This window comes from Delphinapterus leucas, chromosome X (assembly GCF_059928025.1).
Source record: "Delphinapterus leucas isolate spDelLeu-1000000601 "Yukka" chromosome X, BTC_Dleu_Yukka2, whole genome shotgun sequence".
NCBI classification, from domain to species: Eukaryota; Metazoa; Chordata; class Mammalia; order Artiodactyla; family Monodontidae; genus Delphinapterus; species Delphinapterus leucas.
Genome location: NC_143150.1, coordinates 45,982,282 through 46,002,514, shown reverse-complemented (window position 1 = coordinate 46,002,514; position 20,233 = coordinate 45,982,282). Strand labels below are relative to the sequence as shown.

The 20,233-nt window shown below is 41.6% G+C and overlaps 1 protein-coding gene across 1 annotated transcript in view; it reads right to left on the bottom strand.

The window, feature by feature from the left end:
• SYTL4 (synaptotagmin like 4) overlaps window positions 1-20,233 on the bottom strand; it is a 44,897-nt gene that overhangs the window by 6,452 nt on the left and 18,212 nt on the right. Inside the window, exons 5-12 of the mRNA XM_022580778.2 lie at window positions 8,290-8,391; window positions 7,731-7,806; window positions 7,306-7,396; window positions 7,090-7,193; window positions 6,456-6,551; window positions 4,246-4,424; window positions 3,850-3,952; window positions 3,157-3,318 (exon numbers count right to left, since the gene is read on the bottom strand). Of these exons, the coding sequence (XP_022436486.2) occupies window positions 3,157-3,318; window positions 3,850-3,952; window positions 4,246-4,424; window positions 6,456-6,551; window positions 7,090-7,193; window positions 7,306-7,396; window positions 7,731-7,806; window positions 8,290-8,391 (913 nt within the window). The remainder of the gene's footprint in view (window positions 1-3,156; window positions 3,319-3,849; window positions 3,953-4,245; window positions 4,425-6,455; window positions 6,552-7,089; window positions 7,194-7,305; window positions 7,397-7,730; window positions 7,807-8,289; window positions 8,392-20,233) is intronic.

Here is a 20,233-nt window from a genome sequence, read left to right as displayed (position 1 = left end):
ATAGTCCCTATGACATGAGTACAATTATCCCCATTTTACAGATTATGAAACAGAGGAACAGAGAAGTTAAGTAACTTGCCCAAGGTCACCCAGTAATTGGCAGAGCCAGGATTCAAATTCAGACAGACTGGTCCCAGAATCCATGGTTTTAAGCACTATACTACACTGCATAGAAAAACCCAGAAGCATACAGACATAACACCTGTATCTTCTAAGGAGGGGAGTAGAATGGGGAAAAGAAAGAGGGCTTTCACTTTTTACTCTGTCTATATCGATAGTGTCTTTTTAATGAGAATGGCATGTATCACTTGTATGATTTTCAAAGATAAAAAGTCTTTTTTAAAAGAGAGCTTGCAAAGATTTGAGGGCTAGGTGAAACTCTGTTACAAGGATTTGAATATGCCGCAATTTTTAATGTTACATTTGTTTAGGTTACTTTTGATTAATGACTGCATCTACCACTAGAATCTAAATGCCAGGAGGACAGGAATCAAGCCTTTTTGTTGTTGTTCATCCTAGTATGCCCAACACTTAGCAATGTACCTGGCACATAGTAGATGCTCCACAAATATTTCCTGAATGAATGCAAGAGTGAATGAGTGGATATGTGGGATGAGCAGCAAGTGGCCGTGGGCAGCAGGACTGCTTCACTCTACTGGCTCTCTCAGCATGGCTCTGTCCCTTAGGCCTTGGTACCCAGAGCATGAGCTGGTGCAGATCAGAGGTGCTCTTTCACTGCCCGTGTTCACTGGGGCTCCTCTAACCTAAGGCCTCAACTCTGAGCATGGCAATGCAAGGAAGGTATAATCCCCACTGGTTTGGAAAAATGTACCACATACCCAGAATGCACAGAAGTGTAGTGTATGGGAGAGACACAGAAGAACAGGGAGGTGGATGCCAGGAAGAGAAAACTGAATGGGAGCAAACGGATCACTAGGGCAAAAAAAGAAAAATCAGAGACAATAAATGTAGAATGTTTTCAGTTAAAATAGATATGTAATACTGGAGTGGTCTTTTTGTTGTTTATAAAATGTCTACACAATTTATTAGTCTCTAGATTGTGAACTTTAGTGGACTCTTAAAAGTTGGAGTTTAGCCTTAGCTGGAAATTGGCATAATTGGCGTATTTGTTTCAGTAGCATATTTTCATTCTGGCTCAAAATAATTGCAAAGAGCAAACAGCTCCATTTTAGTGCAGGTTTTTCTTTTTATATAAGACATTTTTTTATTGGCAGTAGTTCATGATGGCTTACAGTGACATTTCCAATATAATTATATCAACTGTAGGCCCAGAGAGAATATCTTATATGCCAAATGCTTCAGAAATTCTAAATTTCTAATAATATGCTATAGTTTGGTGATAACTGCTTTCCTAGGGACATTTTTAATATTGCTACTATTTTTTGGAGGGAAGTAGCTATCAAAATACTGGATGTACATTTCCTTTGACTCAGCAATTTCACCACCAGAAACTTCTCCTACAGTTACACTCACAAAAGAGGATCGAGATATATTATAGCATAGTTTTAATAGCAAAAAAAGAGGCAAACAATTTAAATACCCATTGGTGGGGGGATTGTAAATAAATTATAATATAGGTACATGAAGAATACTATCCAGCAGTTAAAATGAGATAAATCTGTAAGTGATGGCATAGAAAAATGTCCATGGTAAATGACACATTGTTAAATGAAAAGTCAAGATATATATACACAATGATAAGAGCCCATTTGTGTAAAAAGGAAAAATATAAATCCATATGTATATATATCTGTGCTGCTTAATACAAAATTTCTATAAAGATATCCAAGTAGTTGATAACAGTAGTATTTCTATGGAATGGAAATAACCTATTTTTCTTTTTATACACTTCCATGTTGTTTTAATTTTGAATCGTGCACATAAATCCTTTTATTCTTAATGTTCTTGATAAGCAATATACGTAGACCTGATAAAAAGTTCAAACGTTATAAAAGGGCATATAGAGAAAACTAAACCTTCCCACCTCAGTCTCTCTTCCTAGAGGCAGCCACTACTACTAGTTTCGTGTCCATCTTTCCAAAGGCATTCTATGTAACATGTACTATTTTTAGCATTGAAAATGCTAGTGTAAAAAAAGTTTTACAGAAGAACCTTGCCATTGAACAGTTCTGATAATCAAGAAGTCCTAACTCTGTTTTAGCATTTCATCTTAACCAGGGTGACAGTAACCTATTGAATGTCTTTTATGTGCCAGGCACTGATTGGTATTCTGTATATGATCCTGCAGAAGAGCAATATTATTATCATTTCCACTTTATAGGTGAAGGAACTAAGGCCCACAGAAGTTAGGTGACTTACCTAAGTTATCTTTTTCTTTTATTTCTTAAATATTTATTTATTTATTTAGGCTGCACTGGGTCTTAGTTGTGGCACTCGGGATCTTCACTGAGGCATGTGGGATCTTTTAGTTGCGGCATGTGGGATCTTTTAGTTGTGACATGCAGGATCATAGTTGTGGCATGCGGACTCTTAGTTGCAGCAGGTAACCTCTTAGTCGCGGCATGCATGTGGGATCTAGTTCCCCGACCAGGATCGAACCCAGGCCCCATGAATTGGGAGCGTGGAGTCTTACCCACTGGACCACCAGGGAAGTCCTGTAAGTTACCTTTAATTTAGGTGATTTACCTAGCTGGTAAATCACAGGGCCTGGATTCAAATCCAGGTCTGCACTCAGATCCCAGGTACTATTATGCACACTGCCACACTCTCACCCGAGATGCCATCTCCAAAGTAAAACTGTCCCTGGCTTGTGTGACCAAGAGCACAGCAATTGGAACTCCGTGAGTTGCTTTACTTCCCACTTCTTTAGTGAAAAGGGTAGTTTGGAAAACCAGTGCAGATTAGGATACACCCAAAAAGTTAGCTTGGAGAAGAGGCACAAGTTAGGATGTTAGGATACGCCCAGACTCTGGAAGATCAGGAGGCAAAGCTTGGCACACATATGAAAGACTTCAAAGGAAAACCATGGCATCTGAAATTACTGTTAAACTCAGTAACCCCAGCAGGGTGTGCTAGAACTCCACAGACTGCATTCAAAACTGTCCCAGCAGAAGTCACTGCAGGCAATTCTACCTCAGATCCAAACTCTGTTAAGGAGTTGTTAAAGCAGACTACCTTTCCATGTAAAGGTAGGCAATGATCCAGTTTCTTATCAAGCTTCCAGGAATCCATCTGGACCTCTGCCTCTCCAAGGAAAGTGTTTCTGCCAAAACGACCATGATGCCAAACCGAGAACTGCAAAGTCGTCTGGGACAGGAGAGATTCTGGGATCTCATACTGTGAAAGGAAAGAAGAAGCCCAAGATGATTAGTTCACGGTAATTCCTCAGAAAAAGATTACTCCAAAATCTGAGCAACCATACTCAAAGTCCATAGTCTTGAATATCAAATCACTTTAGTCCCTAAGCACTTTGAGTTTCCTCCCTCAAAGCCTCCACTTACCCCGTTTCACAAAAACCTACCATATTCCATCGGAGGACCTGGAATATGAATTTTTCCTTCAGTGGGGGAGAGAACACTGGAATATTCAAAAAGAACTGCCAGGGAGACTCCTGATCGCAAATGACTCTTTAAAATGAGATTTGTGGCCACGTGGACCTCCAACTTCACAATAATCCAAGAAAGTCAGATCAGCTTTGTTCTCTTCTCTGGGGGGTCAGGACGTGAACAGATATGCCCATAGTATATCCTCAAACACAGACATGGCCACTGAAAACCATGTCGACCACCCACGTAGCAGAGGAATAGCTACAGCTTAGCACACGAGACAGATCAAATTCTCATACCCTCTCGGGCTCTAGATACTTACTTTGAGGATCTCATCATATAGCGGATTAATGGTGTCCCGCTTGACGCTGGTTTTTCTTTTTCCTTGGCGGGATTTGTCAGGCAGAAGATAAGTCTTCACATATCTAAAAACCAAGGAGAATACTGAGTAATTTGCTGTCTTTTTGGAAGCCCATTCCTTATTTTCTTCCTCTCCATATACATATGCCATGATGAAATGAAAATGTCACATCGAGTCCTCTTAGACCTGCCATTCTTGCATTTTCCCAATCCTGGTCCTTTTCCCACATCTCCCCTAACCACTCTCAATCACACCTCCCTGTCTGCCCAGGAAGTGAGAGCCTCGATTCAAGGGTGCCCAGAGAGATGCTGGGGTCTGATCATCTCCAAGCACCGCGCAGGGTCCAGAAGCACTCACGGGTTCGAGCGCTTCTTGGCTTCGTCAGCATAGGCCAGATGGTGGCACTCCTTCACGTGAATGACCAGAGCCTGTGTTTGCTGCTCATACTTCAGGGAAAAGGAAATCTTGCCAGTCACAAAGATGTTCCCGAAATCGCCAGCTTCGCTATAAATGCTCATCATGCTGCCAATCGTACTCTGAAGATAAAGCACCCACATGGCAGATGGTAACTAGACTTACCATGGTGATCGTTTTGAAATTTACAGAAATATCGAATCATTATGTTGTGTAACAGGAACTAACATAGTGTTGTAGGTCAATTATACTTCAAACACAAACGAACAAACAAAACTCAGAAAAAGAGATCAGATTTGTGGTTATAAGAGGCAAGGGGTCAGGGGAGAAGGAATTGTATGAAAGTGGTCAAAAGGTATGAACTTCCAGTTATAGGATAAATAAGTACTAGGGATATAATGCGTAACATGATAAATATAATTATCACTGCTGTGTGTTATATATTAAAGTTGTTAAGAGAGTAAATACTAAGAGTTCTCATCACAAGGAAAAAAATTTTTTCTATTTCTTTAATTTTGTATCTATATAAGATGATGGATGTTCACTAAACTTACTGCAGTAACCTTTTCATGATATATGTAAGTCAAATCATTATGCTGTATACCTTAAACTTACACAGTGCTTTATGTCAGTTATATCTCAATAAAACTGGAAGAAAAGAACAAACAGGGACTTCCCTGGTGGTCCAGTGGTTAAGACTCTGTGCTTTCAACGCAGAGGGCACGGGTTCAATCCCTGGTGGGAGAACTAAGATCCTATATGCCGTGTGGCGTGGCAAAAAACAAAACAAAACAAAACAAAAAACCAACCAAACAAAAAAAGATAAAGCACCCACAAACATCTGGCGAAGGCACACTCCCCCCGCCACATTGCTAACATTTTCCCTCATGAGAAAGCCATAGTCACTGAAGAAAACAAAAGCCCCCTGCAACCAACCAGCCAGTACTGCCAGTCGTCTTGTACCCAGAGTATAAGAGACAGCTAAGGGCACACGCACAGCTGCTCAGGTTCATCAATCAGCTCACGGCTCACCTAGGCTCCGAGCTGCTCTTCTCCCCTCTTTTTACACATTTTACTGTTAATTTTCAACTGCCCCAGAAGGTGGGCAAGGAGTAGAGGTAAGACGCAGCTCAGTCCAATTTTGGTGTATGTTATATATGCTACAATGCTGGCTAGAAGGGGTCAGTTACTAATTAAAACAAGGGGCCTTAATTATCTGTGCGTTTCTTTTATCCACCTTATGTCTGTCAAGACCTACAGAGAAAAGTGATTGCATCAGAATTGGGGGGAAAATCCCAACAGAAGTGAAAAGATACCTTCCTCTCAGGTAATAATTGACTCTGCAAGCCCACTGTTCTCTTCTTATGTGTGAGTGGGACCATCTAATCACCCTGCTTTCTGATTCTGTTTCCCCTAAACATCAATCTTCACACTTATGACAGAACTAGGCCCTGATTCTTAAATGTCCCTTTAACTTCATGATTCTGATTGATGCTGTTGTTCCTTAATCATATCCTGATGCCAATTAACCCTGCCAAGGCCCTTCTCATGGCACTCACTGCCCTTGAATGTGAGACTTGGTACATGCTCTGATGAAGAAACCTGATCTTGCTCACTTCATGGCCTGGGTACCTTTTTTTTTTTTTTTTTTTTTTTTTTTTTTTTTTGCGGTATGTGGGCCTCTCACTGTTGTGGCCTCTCCCGTTGCGGAGCACAGGCCCCGGACGCACAGGCCCAGCGGCCATGGCTCACGGGCCCAGCCGCTCCGCGGCATGTGGGATCCTCCCGGACCGGGGCACGAACCCGTGTCCCCTGCATCGGCAGGCGGACTCTCAACCACTGCGCCACCAGGGAAGCCCCTGGGTACCTTTTTAAGGGAGAAGTTATGGGTTACTGTTCACAAGGCTATGATGAACATCTCTAGCTCTAACTACCTGATGTAAGAATCTCCAGGGCAGAGGCTGAGAAAGCCACCTAACTGTGCACTAAGCAACTATGGTCTAAACTGAGGAAAGGAACAAACAAATGCATCTCACTTAGCTAGAAAGAGTGACTAGGAGAATTTCCCCAGGTCCTGATCCTGCTCTAGGGAGGCACTTCCATCCTTCCTGGTATCCCAACATGTCCATAGCCACAGAACTAATAGAACTTACCATGGAAGAGCCACTTCGCATGCTGCTTCTGGCTAGCTTCTGACGATGCAACTTCACCAGGTGGTCAATGTCTTCTTCTTCTTCCTCTTCCTCTTCCTTGAAAAATAAATACAGATTCAGAGTTAATAAAAATAAGAAAAAGTTCAAAGATGAATATCCTTCCTTTAGTAGGGGCCATAATTGTTGATAAGCTCTGAGGTGTCATATGCACACATATATACTTATCTTTATGTTTCCCCATTTCAGGCTTCCAAACTATATTCCAACTACCCTTCTCAAATCACAAAATAATAAGATAAGAATATCTCTTTCTCATTTGACTGCCCCAACCCAGCCATCTCTTTACATTATATTCAAGATAAGTATTTATTTGAGCCCCCAACCATATATCAAGCAATGTTTAGAAAATAAAAGAGACAGTGAAAGATAGTCTTTTTCTTCAAGCAATTCAGCAACTAGATTTACTTTAGAAATTGAGGGGGATACTGAAAAAAAAAAAGAAATTGAGGGGGAAATCAAGATTCATGTTACCTTTTCCTAAAGAAACAGGTGAATTGAGAGTATCAGGCAGTAAAGTCAACTTTAGATATATAAAATTTCATATAGTGACCAAGTGAAATACAAGGGTACTTACCATATCCACACTGAGACCTGGGACAGATTTGCTTCTGTCTCCCAAGGAGCCACTTTCATGCCCCACATCTTCCGGGCGAAGATCAATCACAGATTTAGTGTATTCTGAGTGGAAGGCCGAAAACCAAATCAAAAGAAACCTACTCTTCTCCGTACGAATAACCCACCAAGTACTCAGAACTTCAATCTCAAAAGGCCATGAAGGGAAACCAGCTACCTGAAGGCCTGAGGATTTTTCTGGTGTTCTTCTTGAATATCATTTCACCCTCGTCCACAGATACCACATTTTGACCCCCAGGCTGAGCTTCCTAGGAAGAGGTAAGGGCAAGGAAATGGAAAAAGACAGTTGAGTAGGTGGAAGAGTGGAGTAAGGAAGAAGGCCCAGATTTTCACTAAACTATGACAAACTTAAAGGAAAGATTACTCTTAGGACTTAATCCTAGGAAATTGTACAAAACCTATTTTCTCACATGTTTCAACCAAAACTTTAGAAAATGCTCCCAAGGGAATCTGAACTAAAATTTGTTTGAACTCTTGATTTAAATTCTTCCTGAGGAAGGTAAAAGAAAGACAGAGAGACATACACAGACAAAGACAGACAAAAGAGAGACAGAGATCGACCAACCAATAAATAAAGCTTACCTTTTCTACTTGAGATTTGGGGGCAGACATCTTCTTCCATTCTGGAAAGAGGCCAGATTTATCCAGAGAGTCTCTCCTGGAGGCAGATACAGAAGCTATAATAAAATCACCTTCTCCCCTTCCCCTTCTGTCTAGGGACCCAAGCTCTATGGAAAGAGAGCCACTGGCTTGAGGCCATTGCCATAACCAAATCCAGAAGGTAAACTTCACATCTGATTTACTTTGAAGGAATGTAGATGATTAGATAAGCAACTCTGTACAAACACAAACACTCAAACCCCCAAGCCTAAGGGATAGCAGCATCCGTTGCTGCTGGTCCAGGAAGACTCCTCCAAGGTGCAGCAGCCTGTGCAAGTTAGCATGTTCCAGAAGGCTGTGCTCAGAGCCAACAGTAGAAGTGCTACTGGAAGACTTGTGGCAACGTCAGAGAAAATACTTCATTCGCCTTGCTGAGGACAGAAGTCAGGAACACTGAAGGCAGTGGATTCCCGCACCCTGGCGCTAGAGAACAAAATGGGAGCTCGGCTGAGCAAAGCAGCAGGGACTGGGGGCATCTCACCTGGACGTGCTATCCGAGTCAGCCATGTAGCTATCCACACTCTCACTCTCAGCCTCCAGGGCACTCTTTCCACTTTTCAGCTTGGGGACTTCAAATGGAACACTAGAATAAAAACCAAGAGCCAACACATAAAGGAAGTGGGCTCTCTTGCCGGGAGGCAGGCTTCCTTCCAACCTTTCACAATGGTAGCCTAAGTGATCTTTCTAAGAGCTGAGTATGCTTTTAAAACTGCCCAGTGGTTCCCCATTGCTCTTGGGATTGAGTTCAAACTCCTTAGCATGGCAAGAAAATCCTTATGAGTTGACCCCTGCTCACGTCTGCAGACTCATCTTTCACCCTCCACCTCTCCTTATACTTTACATTCCAGAATGATGAAGCTCTTTTGGTTCCCTGAATGTGCCAAAGCTCTTCTTCTTCCCTCTTTTCTCTGCCTGGGATGGCCACAATGGCCATTTTTCTTGTTTACTTGAAACTTCTGGCTAAATCTATTGCTTCTTCTGGTCTCTCCTTATATGTCAGTTTCTGGAGATCTCTCTGACCATGCCCCCACCCCAAGTCTGGATTAGTAACCTTCCTAATATGCTCCTAAAGCACCCTGATGCCTTGGTAGCAGTTATCATATATGTAACTTTTTATGTCTTTTATATAAATTACTTAATTTGTTCAATAATTTAAACAAATGATTTGTTTAATGTCTTTCTCCTCCATTAGAGTAAGTTCCAGGAGATCAGTGACCACATATTTTGTTCACTGCTGCGTTCCCAATGCCTAGAAGAAAGACTAGCATAGAGTGGGCACTCAATTATTTTTTGACTGAATTTTTGACTAAATGCCCTCAGTGGGGCATAAAGTGTATACATAAATAAGCAGTATGCTTTGAAGATATTATTCAGAAGACCAGAATTCCTTTTCAGCTTAATGAAGGATGACCCTGGGCACTCAAAACAGCAGCCCTCATCTCTAAAGGGAAGGACACAATTCCTGGATCCCTTACCTCAAGGAATTTGTGAGAACAAGAAAAGGAAAAAAAAATCATTCTTCCTGAAGTGTCTCAAGTAATTTCACTTGGCCTCCAGGATCCCACACTCTCCTGGTCCTCTGACCTCACTGGCTGCTCCTTATCAATCTCCTTTGCTGGTCTCTCCTCACCTCCTAGACCTCTAATCTTTGGATTGTGTCCACGCTTATTCCTTGGGCTGCTTCTCTTCACTATCTAGAATTATCCCTAAATGATCTCATCTAGTCTCATGGCTTTAAATATGCTCTATAAACTAACAATTCCCAAATTTCTCTCTTACTCAAACGCCAGACTTCTATTTCCAACATCCTACTTGACATCTCTGCTGGGGTGTCTCAAACACAGCAAGTCTAAAACCAAAGCCCTAATCCTCCCCCAAACCTGCTCTTCCCTCAATTTCATCAAATGGCAACTCTGTCCTTTCATTTCTCAGGTCAAAAATCTTAAGAATCACCCTTGACTCTGCTTGTTCTCTCAAAATACATATCCAATGTGTTAGCAAATCCTCTTGGCTCTGTCTTCAAAGTATATCTAGAATATGACCAGTTCTCTCCCCCTCCACTGCCATTACTCTGGTCTAAACCACCATCACCTAGCTCCTGGATGGTTGCAGTAGCCTCTTAACTGAACTCCCTACTTCTGCCCTTGTCCTCATACAATCTATCCTCAACACAGCAGCCAAAATGAGTTTTTAAAATATAAATCCAGGGAATTCCCTGGTGGTCCAGTGGTTAGGACTCTGCGCTTCCACTGCTGGGGGCTTGGGGTCAATCCCTGGTCAGGGAACTAAGATCCTGCAAGCCTCGCAATGCAGCCAAACATCAATCAATCATATATATATATATATATATATATATATATATATATATCCCCAATACAGAACTGAAAACACGTGTCCACACAAAAACTTGTACACAAATGTTCATAGCAGCATTATTCACAATAGCTAACAGGTGGAAACAGTCCAAATGTACATCAACAGATGAACAGATAAAGGAAATGTGGTACAGCCATATAATGAAATATTATTGACAATAAAAAGGAATGAAGTTCTGGGCTTCCCTGGTGGCGCAGTGGTTGAGAGTCCGCCTGCCGATGCAGGGGACACGGGTTTGCGTCCCGGTCCGGGAAGATCCCACGTGCCGCGGAGAGGCTGGGCCCGTGAACCATGGCCGCTGAGCCTGCGCTTCCGGAGCCTGTGCTCCGCAACGGGAGAGGCCACAGCAGTGAGAGGCCCGCATATCGCAAAAAAAAAAAAAAAAAAAAAAAAAAAAAAGGAATGAAGTTCTGACACATGCTACAACATGGATGAACCTTGAAAATATTATGCTAAGTGAAATGCCAAACACAAATGGCCATATTCTGTATGATTCCATTTGCAGGAAATGTCCAGAATAGGCAAATCCATAGAGACAGAAAGCAGATTAGGGGCTGAGGGAAATGGAGAGTGACTGCTTAATGGGCACGGGGTTTCTTTTTGGAGTGATGAAAATGTTCTGAAGTTAGACAGTGGTGATGGTTGCACAACATTCTGAAAGTACTAAAAGCTACTCAACTGTATACTTTAAAACTGTTAAAATGATTAATCTCATGTTATGTAAATTTTATCCCAATTTAAAAAAAGAAAAAATAATATCCTGTCACTCAGAGCCCTCCTTCTCACTCGGAGTAAAAGACAGAGTCCTTACAAGTGCCAACAATATCTTACATGATCTGCTTCTCACCTCACCTCTGTCTTTATCCCCTACCCTCCCCACTTGCTCACCAGTTCCAGATGACTCACACGTGCCAAACACAAACTCACCTTAGGGTCTTTATACCTGCTGCTTTCTCTGCCTAGAAAGTACCTCTTTCCCCCAGATACTCTAAGGGTTTGTGCCTCTTTGCTTCCTGTCTTCTCTCAAATGTCATCATATTATTAAGACTTTTCCCCTGCTGTCCTAGATAAAACAGCTTATATACACATATGCTTTCCTGGCACTCCCTCCCTTTAATCTACTTCATTTTTCTCCATAGCGCTTGTCAACATCTGATATACAATATATTTACTTGATTATTCCCTTATTGTCTGTGCCCCCCACTCCCAATCTAGGCTCCTCAAGCAAGGGACTTTGTTGTCTTCACCAGTGTATCCCACTGCCTAAAACAGTGCCTGGAAAATAGTAGGCATTCATAGACATTTATCAAATAAATGAAGGAACTAATAACAAATGAGCAAAGAATGAAGTAACCAAAATGTATAACGTCTTAGGCAGTAGAGACTAAACTTTCCAAGTTAACATAACATGATGTTTGAGATAGCTTTATGAAAACAGACAGCTGGGGTGGAAATCCTAAGGCATGCCAGAGGTGAAACAGCGGTCATTTCTTGAGAGATGCATTAGCTTTATAGGTGAAGACATAGCAGGGAGTTTGATTTCATTTTTATTTTAGAACCATTCTTTTTCCCCATTTGCTGCAAAGAATAAAGAACCTAAAGCAGAACCATTCCTCTAGAGAGGTAGTTTAATAATGGCCCATGGAGAGTGTTTCTGCTTGTATTTTTTCCCAAAGATTAATACGTACTGATCCAAAGCTGATACAAACCACCGTAAGGCAAAAAAGCAATTATTTGACATCTGTGCAGTAGAAAAATACACTAAGAGACAGGAGTCCTGGGCTCTAACTATCTGTATGATCTCAGGTAAATCACTTATCCTGCTTTCTTTTCTGTAAAAATAAGGGGGTTGAATTAGATTATCTCTGAGGCTCCATAATTTTATGGAAAAGATCATTTATGGCCACTTAATCTGTTTCCATGTTTAGGATAAATAAGAGTCTTCTGAACCCAATGAGACAAGAGGTCATAGACAGCCAGAAGCAATGGGCTTCAGAAATTACATTCTGACCAATGATGCCAGATGTATTAATCAGGTTCAGGAAATAAAAGCCATCCTTATGCGCAAAGGAAAAAGGGGGGCCTCATTACCTAAAACAGATGAGTCACCCACCCAAGGCTGTGTGGATAAAATCACAGTACATACATACAATGAAACACCATACAGAGAGCAAAAAGAATGAGGCAGACCCTTGGTGCTGACATGGAAAGATGTCAATGTTATATTTTTCTGTCATTTTTTCCCATTTGCACCTTGAGTTATAACTGACATAAATAAACTGCACATGTTTAAGTGTGCAGTTTGATGAGTTTTGACATATGTATACACTGGTGAAACCATCACCACAATTAAGCTATCGAACATATCTATCACTCCCCAAAGCTTCCTTGTGCCCCTTCATAATCCATCTCTCCTTCCTCATCCCATCTCCAAGTAAGTGCTGATCTGCTGTCACTGAAATTTAGCTTGCTTTTTCTAGAATTTTACATAAACAGAATCATACAGTATGTCCTCTTTTTGTTTGGCTTCTTTCACTCAGCATGATTATTTTGAGATTCATCCATGTTGTTGCATGTATCAGTGGTCCATTCCTTTCCACTGCTGAGTAGTATTCCACTGTATAAACAAAGCACAGTTTATCCCTTCACCTGTTGATAGACACTGGGGTTGTGTCTAGGTTTTGGTGATCACAAATAAAGCCACTATGAACATTCATGTACAAGTCTTTGTATGGACATATTCTTTTATTTTTTTTCTAATACATTTTTAACACCTTTATTGGAATATAATTGCTTTACAATGGTGTGTTAGTTTCTGCTTTATAAAAAAGTGAATCAGCTATACATATACATATATCCCCATATACCCTCCCTCTTGTGTCTCCCTCCCACCCTCCCTATCCCACTCCTCTAGGTGGTCACAAAGCACCGAGCTGCCCTCCCTATGCTATGTGGCTGCTTCCCAACAGCTATCGGTTTTACATTTGGTAGTGTATATATGTCCATGCCACTCTCTCACTTTGTCCCAGCTTACCCTTCTCCCTCCCCGTGTCCTCAAGTCCATTCTCTACATCTGTGTCTTTATTCCTGTCCTGCCCCTAGGTTCTTCAAAACCTTTTTTTTTTTTTAGATTCCATATATATGTGTTAGCATACGGTATTTGTTTTTCTCTTTCTGACTTACTTCACTCTGTATGACAGTCTCTAGCTCCATCCACCTCACTACAAATAACAATTTCATTTTTTTATGGCTGAGTAAATATTCCATTGTATATATGTGCCACATCTTCTTTATCTATTCATCTGTTGATGGACACTTAGGTTGCTTCCATGTCCTGGCTATTGTAAATAGAGCTGCAATGAACATTGTGGTACATGACTCTTTTTGAATTATGGTTTTCTCTGGGTATATGCCCAGTAGTGGGATGGCTGGGTCGTATGGTAGCTCTATTTTTAGTTTTTTAAGGAACCCCTATACTGTTCTCCATAGTGGCTGTATCAATTTACATTCCCACCAACAGTGCAGGAGGGTTCCCTTTCCTCCACACCCTCTCCAGCATTTATTGTTTCTAGATTGTTTGATGATGGCCATTCTGACTGGTGTGAGATGATATCTCATTGTAGTTTTGATTTGCATTTCTCTAATGATTAATGATGTTGAGCATTCTTTCATGTGTTTGTTGGCAATCTGTATATCTTCTAGGACATATTTTTTTGCTTCTCTTGAGTAAATACCTAGAAATTTAAAGGCTGACTCACAGGTAGGTGCACATTTAACTTGAGACACTACTAAACTGTTTTTCAAAGTGGCTGCACCATTGTACATTCCTACCAGCACTGTATGAGAATTCCAGTTGCTCTATATCCTCATCAAAAATTGGTATGGTCAGCGGAGCAGCTGGGCCCGTGAGCCATGGCTGCTGAGCCTGCGCCTCTGGAGCCTGTGCTCCGCATGGGAGAGGCCACAACAGTGAGAGGCCCATGTACAGAAAAAAAAAAAATTGGTATGGTCAGGGGATCGGATCAAGATGGCGGAGGAGTAGGAAGTGGAGCTCACCTCCTCCCACAAATACATCAAAAATACATCTACATGTGGAACGATTCTCACAGAACATCTACTGAACGCTGGCAGAAGACCTCAGACTTCGAAAAGGGCAAGAAAATCTCCACGTACCGGGGTAGGACAAAAGAAAAAAAAGAAAGAAAGGAATAGGGATGGGACCTGTGCCCCTGGGAAGGAGCTGCAAAAGAGTAAAGGTTTCCACACACTGGTAAGTCCTCTCACTGGTGGGGAGATGAAGCCAGGACAGATGGGGAGCTTCGGAGCCTTGGAGGAGAGTGCAAGAACTGGTTTATGGAGGGCAAAGCGGAGAGAGACCTGCACAGAAGGTCAGTGCCACCATCTGGCACTCCCCAGCCTGAGACGCTCAGCCGCTGGGGCAGGTGGGGGCTGGGTGCTGAGCCTTGGGCTTCGGAGGTCATATCCAGGGAGAGGACTGGGGTTGGCTGCGTGGAGACAGCCTGAGGGGGCTAAGATGTGGTGTGCCACAATCATGGGAATACAGGAATAAGCATGGGCCCGCCGGAGAGGCAAGGCGCCATTGTTGGGGGGTGTGCTAGGAGAGGGGTGAGCTCACCATAGGAGCTTCTTTCTCCGAGCACACACTCTCAAGCAGCAAGGCACTGTCTACACAAGCTCCAGGGGTGGGCGTGAGCCACCACTGCCGTCTCAGACCCCAGAGTTGGGCACAGACTACTGCCACCATCAAGGGTCCCAAGATTCAGTGCCAACCACTGCCCCCACCTCCCCAGGAAGGTGTGCAGCCCACTGCCACCAAGGGTCCCATGGCCAGGCACCAGCCACTGCCCCCACTTCCCTGGGAGTGCGTAAGACCCGCCACTGCCAAGGGTCCTGTGACCAGTCACCAACCTCTGCCTCCCCACCCCTGCCATCTCCCCTGGAGCATGCACAGCCAACACACGCTGAGGAAAGAGATGGCAAACAACCAAACCAAAATCAGCCCTCATGCCAAAAAAATTTTAAACCCAAACGACCTACGCAGGAACACTCCTGCATATAAATAGCCCTCCAAGAGATAACAGTTTCTCCTAAACTCACAGGGTAAGAGAAATATAAGCAAAATGAAGAAGCAGAGGAACCATTCCCAGTTAAAAGACCAAGAAAATTGTCCTGAAAGAACAAACAATGAAACAGACCACTTCAGTTTAATAGACATGGATTTCAAATAGGAGATAATGAAAATACTAAAGGAATTAAGAAAGGCTATTGACAGAAATGCAGATTACTATAAAAAGGAACGAGAAACTATAAGGAGGAACCAAGAAAAATTAGAAAATTCATTTGCCGAGACAAAAGCTGAGCTAAAGGCAATGAACAGCAGAATGAATAATGCAGAGGAAAGAATAAGTGATCTGGAAGATAGAATAATGGAAATTACCCAATCAAAACAGCAGGCAGAAAGCCAAATGAAAAAGAAAAAAAGTGAAAGCAATATAAGAGACCTACGGGATAATATAAAGCATGCCAATCTATGCATAATGGGGATTCCAGAAGGAAAAGAAAGAGAAAAGGGGATTGAAAATGTATTTGAAGGGGACTTCCCTGGTGGCGCAGTGGTTAAGAATCCGCCTGCCAATGCAGGGGACACGGGTTCGAGCCCTGGTCTGGGAAGATCCCACATGCCGTGGAGCAACCAAGCCCGTGCACCACAACTACTGAGCCTGCACGCCACAACTACTGAAGCCCACACACCTAGAGCCCATGCTCCACAACAAAAGAAGCCACCACAATGAGAATCCCACGCACCGCAACGAAGAGTAGCCCCGCTCACCACAACTAGAGAAAGCCTGCATGCAGCAACAAAGACCCAATGCAGCCAAAAATAAATAAATAACTAAATTTAAAAGAAAAAAGAAAGGAAATGTATTTGAAGAAATTATGGCTGAAAACTTCCCAAACCTAAGAACGAAACAGATATCCAGATACAAGAAGCAGAGGGTCCCAAACAAGATGATCCCAAAGAGACCTATGCTAAGACATATTATAATAAAATGGAAAAAGTTAAAGAGAGGATTCTAAAGGCAGCAAGAGAAAAACAGAGTTAATTACAAGAGAACCCCCATAAGGCTATCAGCTGATTTCTCTACAGAAATGCTGCAGGACAGGAGGGAATGGGAAAATATATTCAAAGTCTTGAAAGAGAAAAATCTGCAACCTAGAATGCTCTACCCAGCAAGATTATCATTTAGAATGGGAGGAGAAATAAAGAATTTCTCAGACAAGCAAAAACTAAAAGAATACAGCAATACTAAAGCTATCCTAAAAGAAATATTGAAAGGTCTTCACTAAATTGAAAAGAAGCAAGAAGATATAGGAAGGAGGAAATCACAATTGGAAAGTAAATCACTTAAATTAGCCAGTATACAGATCCAAAAGAGAAAAAAAACCTATTTGTGCAAGCGATGATAAACACAAGGAACAGCAAAAGGATAAACATGAAGATGTAAAAGAGGACATCAAAATCATAAAATGTGGGGAAGGAGAGTAAGAAAATGTAGATTCTTTTTTTTCAGAATGTGTTTGAGCCTATATGTCTATCAGTCAAAAGCAAGCAGATATAGGTAGAGGTTAACATACTTGAAAAACAGGGCAACCACAAATCAAAAATATATAACAGATTCACAAAAAACAAAAAGAAGAGAACACAAGCATAAAATAAAAGGAAATTATCAAGCCACAAAAAGAAAAACAAAAAGAAAAAGACAGGAACAAAGAAGAAACATAGAGTCAACTGGAAAACAAGGTTTTAAATGGCAATAAATACATACATATCTGTAATTACCTAAAATGTCAATGGACTGAATGCTCCAATCAAAAGACATAGAGTGGCAGCCTGGATACAAAAAAACAAGAGCCTACAATATGCTGCCTACAGGAGACCCACCTTAGGGCAAAGGACACACACAGGCTGAAAGTGAGGGGATGGAAAAAGTTATTTCATGTAAATGGAAATGACAAGAAAGCAGGAGTTGCAATACTCATATCAGACAAAATAGACTTTTAAACAAAGGCCATAAAGAAAGATAAAGAAGGACACTATATAATGGTAAAAGGATCAATACAAGAAGAGAATTTTACACTTATCAACATACATGCACCTAATACAGGAGAACCCAAACACATAAAACAAACACTAACAGACATTAAGGGAGAAACTGATGGGAATATAATAATAGTAGGAAACTTTAACACCACACTCACATCAATGGGCAGATCTTCTAGACAAAAAATCAGTAAGGCAAGAGAGATCCTAAATGATACAATAGAACAGTTAGACTTAACTGATATTTTCAGGATATTACATCTAAAAAAAACCCAGAATACACATTCTTTTCAACTGCACATGGAACATTGTCTAGGATTGACCACATACTAGGGCACAAAACTAACCTCAACAAATTTAAGAGTATAGAAATTATTTCAAGAATCTTTTCTGACCACAATGGCATGAAACTAGAAATAAACCACAGTAAAAGAAATGACAGAAAAATGATTACACGGAGACTAAACAACATGCTACTAAAAAACCAATGGGTCAACAAGGAAATCAAAACGGAAATTAAAAAATACTTTGAGAAAACAACAAATGAAAACACAACCATACAAAATCTATGGGATGCAGCAATAGCAGTTCTTAGAGGGAAGTTCATAGCAATACAGGTCTTCCTAAAAAAACAAGGAAAATCTCAAATAAACAACCTAACATACCACCTAAAGAAATTAGAAAAAAAGAACAAACAAAACTTGAAGTTAGCAGAAGGAAGGAAGTAATAAAGATCAGGAAGGATATAAACAAGAAACAGATTTTAAAAGACAATAGAAAAAGTAAATAAAACCAAGAGCTGGTTCTTTGAAAGGGTAAACAAAATTGACAAACCTCTGGCCAGGCTCACCAAGAAGAAAAGAGAGAGAACCCAAATAAACAAAATCACAAATGAAAAAGGAGAAATCTCAACCGATACTGCAGAAATACAAAAAAAAACATAAGAGAAAACTATGAACAATTTTATGACAACAAATTTGACAACCTAGAAGAAACAGACAACTTTCTAGAAACATAAAGCCCACCAAACTGATCACTAGAAGTGAAATAGAATCTGTAATTTAAAAAAAACTCCCTACAGAGAACACACGGCGTGCCTCAGGGTGTTGCAACCTCATGCTGGCCTCTGCTGCCACAGGCTTGCCCCACATTCCGTACCCCTCTGTCCCCCCAGCCTGAGTGAGCCAGAGCCCCCTAATCAGCTACGCCTTTAACCCCATCTTGTCTGACCGAACAGCAAACACGCTCAGGTGACCTACATGCAGAGGTGGGGCCAAATCCAAAGGTGAACCCCAGGAGCTGTGCAAACAAAGAAGAGAAAGGGAGATTTCTCCCAGCAGCCTCAGGAGCAGCAGATTAAATCTCCACAATCAACTTGATGTACCCTACAACTCTGGAATACCTGAATAGACAAGGAATCATCCCAAAATTGAGGTGGTGGACTTTGGGAGCAACTGTAGACTTGGGGTTTGCTTTCTGCATCTAATTTGTTTCTGGTTTTATGTTGATCGTAGTTTAGTATTTAGAGTTTATTATCACTGGAAGGTTTGTTTATTGATTTGATTGCTCTCTTCCTCTGTTTTTATATATATAGATAAATATTCTTTTCTCCTTTTTATCTTTTTGTGAGTGTGCATGTGTATGCTTCCTTGTGTGATTTTGTCTGTAGAGCTTTGCTTTTACCATTTGTCCCAGGGTTCTGTCCATTTCTTTTTTTTTTTAATATAGTTTTTAGCGATTCTTATCATTGGTGGATTTGTTTTTTGGTTTGGTTGCTCTCTTCTTTCTTTTTTTTTTTTACTACTTTTTAGTTTTTCATAATTTTTTTAATTTTAATAACTTTATTTTATCTTATTATTTTTTTCTTTCTTTCTTTCTTTTCTCCCTTTTCTTCTGAGCCGTGTGGCTGACAGGGTCTTGGTGCTCCAGCCAGGTGTCGGGCCTATGCCTCTGAAGTGGGAGAGCCGAGTTCAGGACACTGGTCCACCAGAGACCTCCCAGCTCCATGTAATATCAAATGGCAAAAGCTGTCCCAGAGATCACCACCTCAATGCTAAGACACAGCTCCACTCAACGACCAGCAAGCTACAGTGCTGGACAACCTATGCCAAACAACTAGCAAGACAGGAACACAACCCCACGCATAAGCAGAGAGGCTGACTAAAATCATTATAAGGTCAAAGACACCCCAAAACACACCACCAGACGTGGACCTGCCCACGAGAAAGACAAGATCCAGCCTCATCCACCAAAACACAGGCACTGGTCCCCTCTACCAGAAAGCCTACAAAACCCACTGAAACAACCTTAGCCACTGAGGGCAGACACCAAAAGCAACAGGAACTACGAACCTGCAGCCTGCGAATAGGAGACCCCAAACACAGTAAGTTAAGCAAAATGAGAAGACAGAGAAACACACAGCAGATGAAGGAGCAAGGTAAAAACCCACCAGACAGGGGGTTCCCTAGTGCTGCAGTGGTTGAGAGTCCACCTGCCGATGAAGGGGACGCGGGTTCGTGCCCGGTCTGGGAGGATACCACATGCTGCGGAGCGGCTGGGCCCGTGAGCCATGGCCGCTGAGCCTGCGTGTGCAGAGCCTGTGCTCTGCAACGGGAGAGGCCACAACACCGAGAGACCCACGTACCGCAAAAAAAAAACCACACCAGACCAAACAAAGACTTACAAGAATTAAAAACCAAACAAACAATGATGAACAACACAATAAATGAAATTTAAAATTCTCTAGAAGGAATCAATAGCAGAATAACTAGGCAGAAGAATGGATAAGTGACCTGGAAGATAAAGTAGTGGAAGTATCTACTGCAGAGCAGAATAAAGAAAAATGAATGAAAAGAACTGAGGACAGTCTCAGAGACCTCTGGGACAACATTAAATGCACCAACATTCGAATTATAGGGGTCCCAGA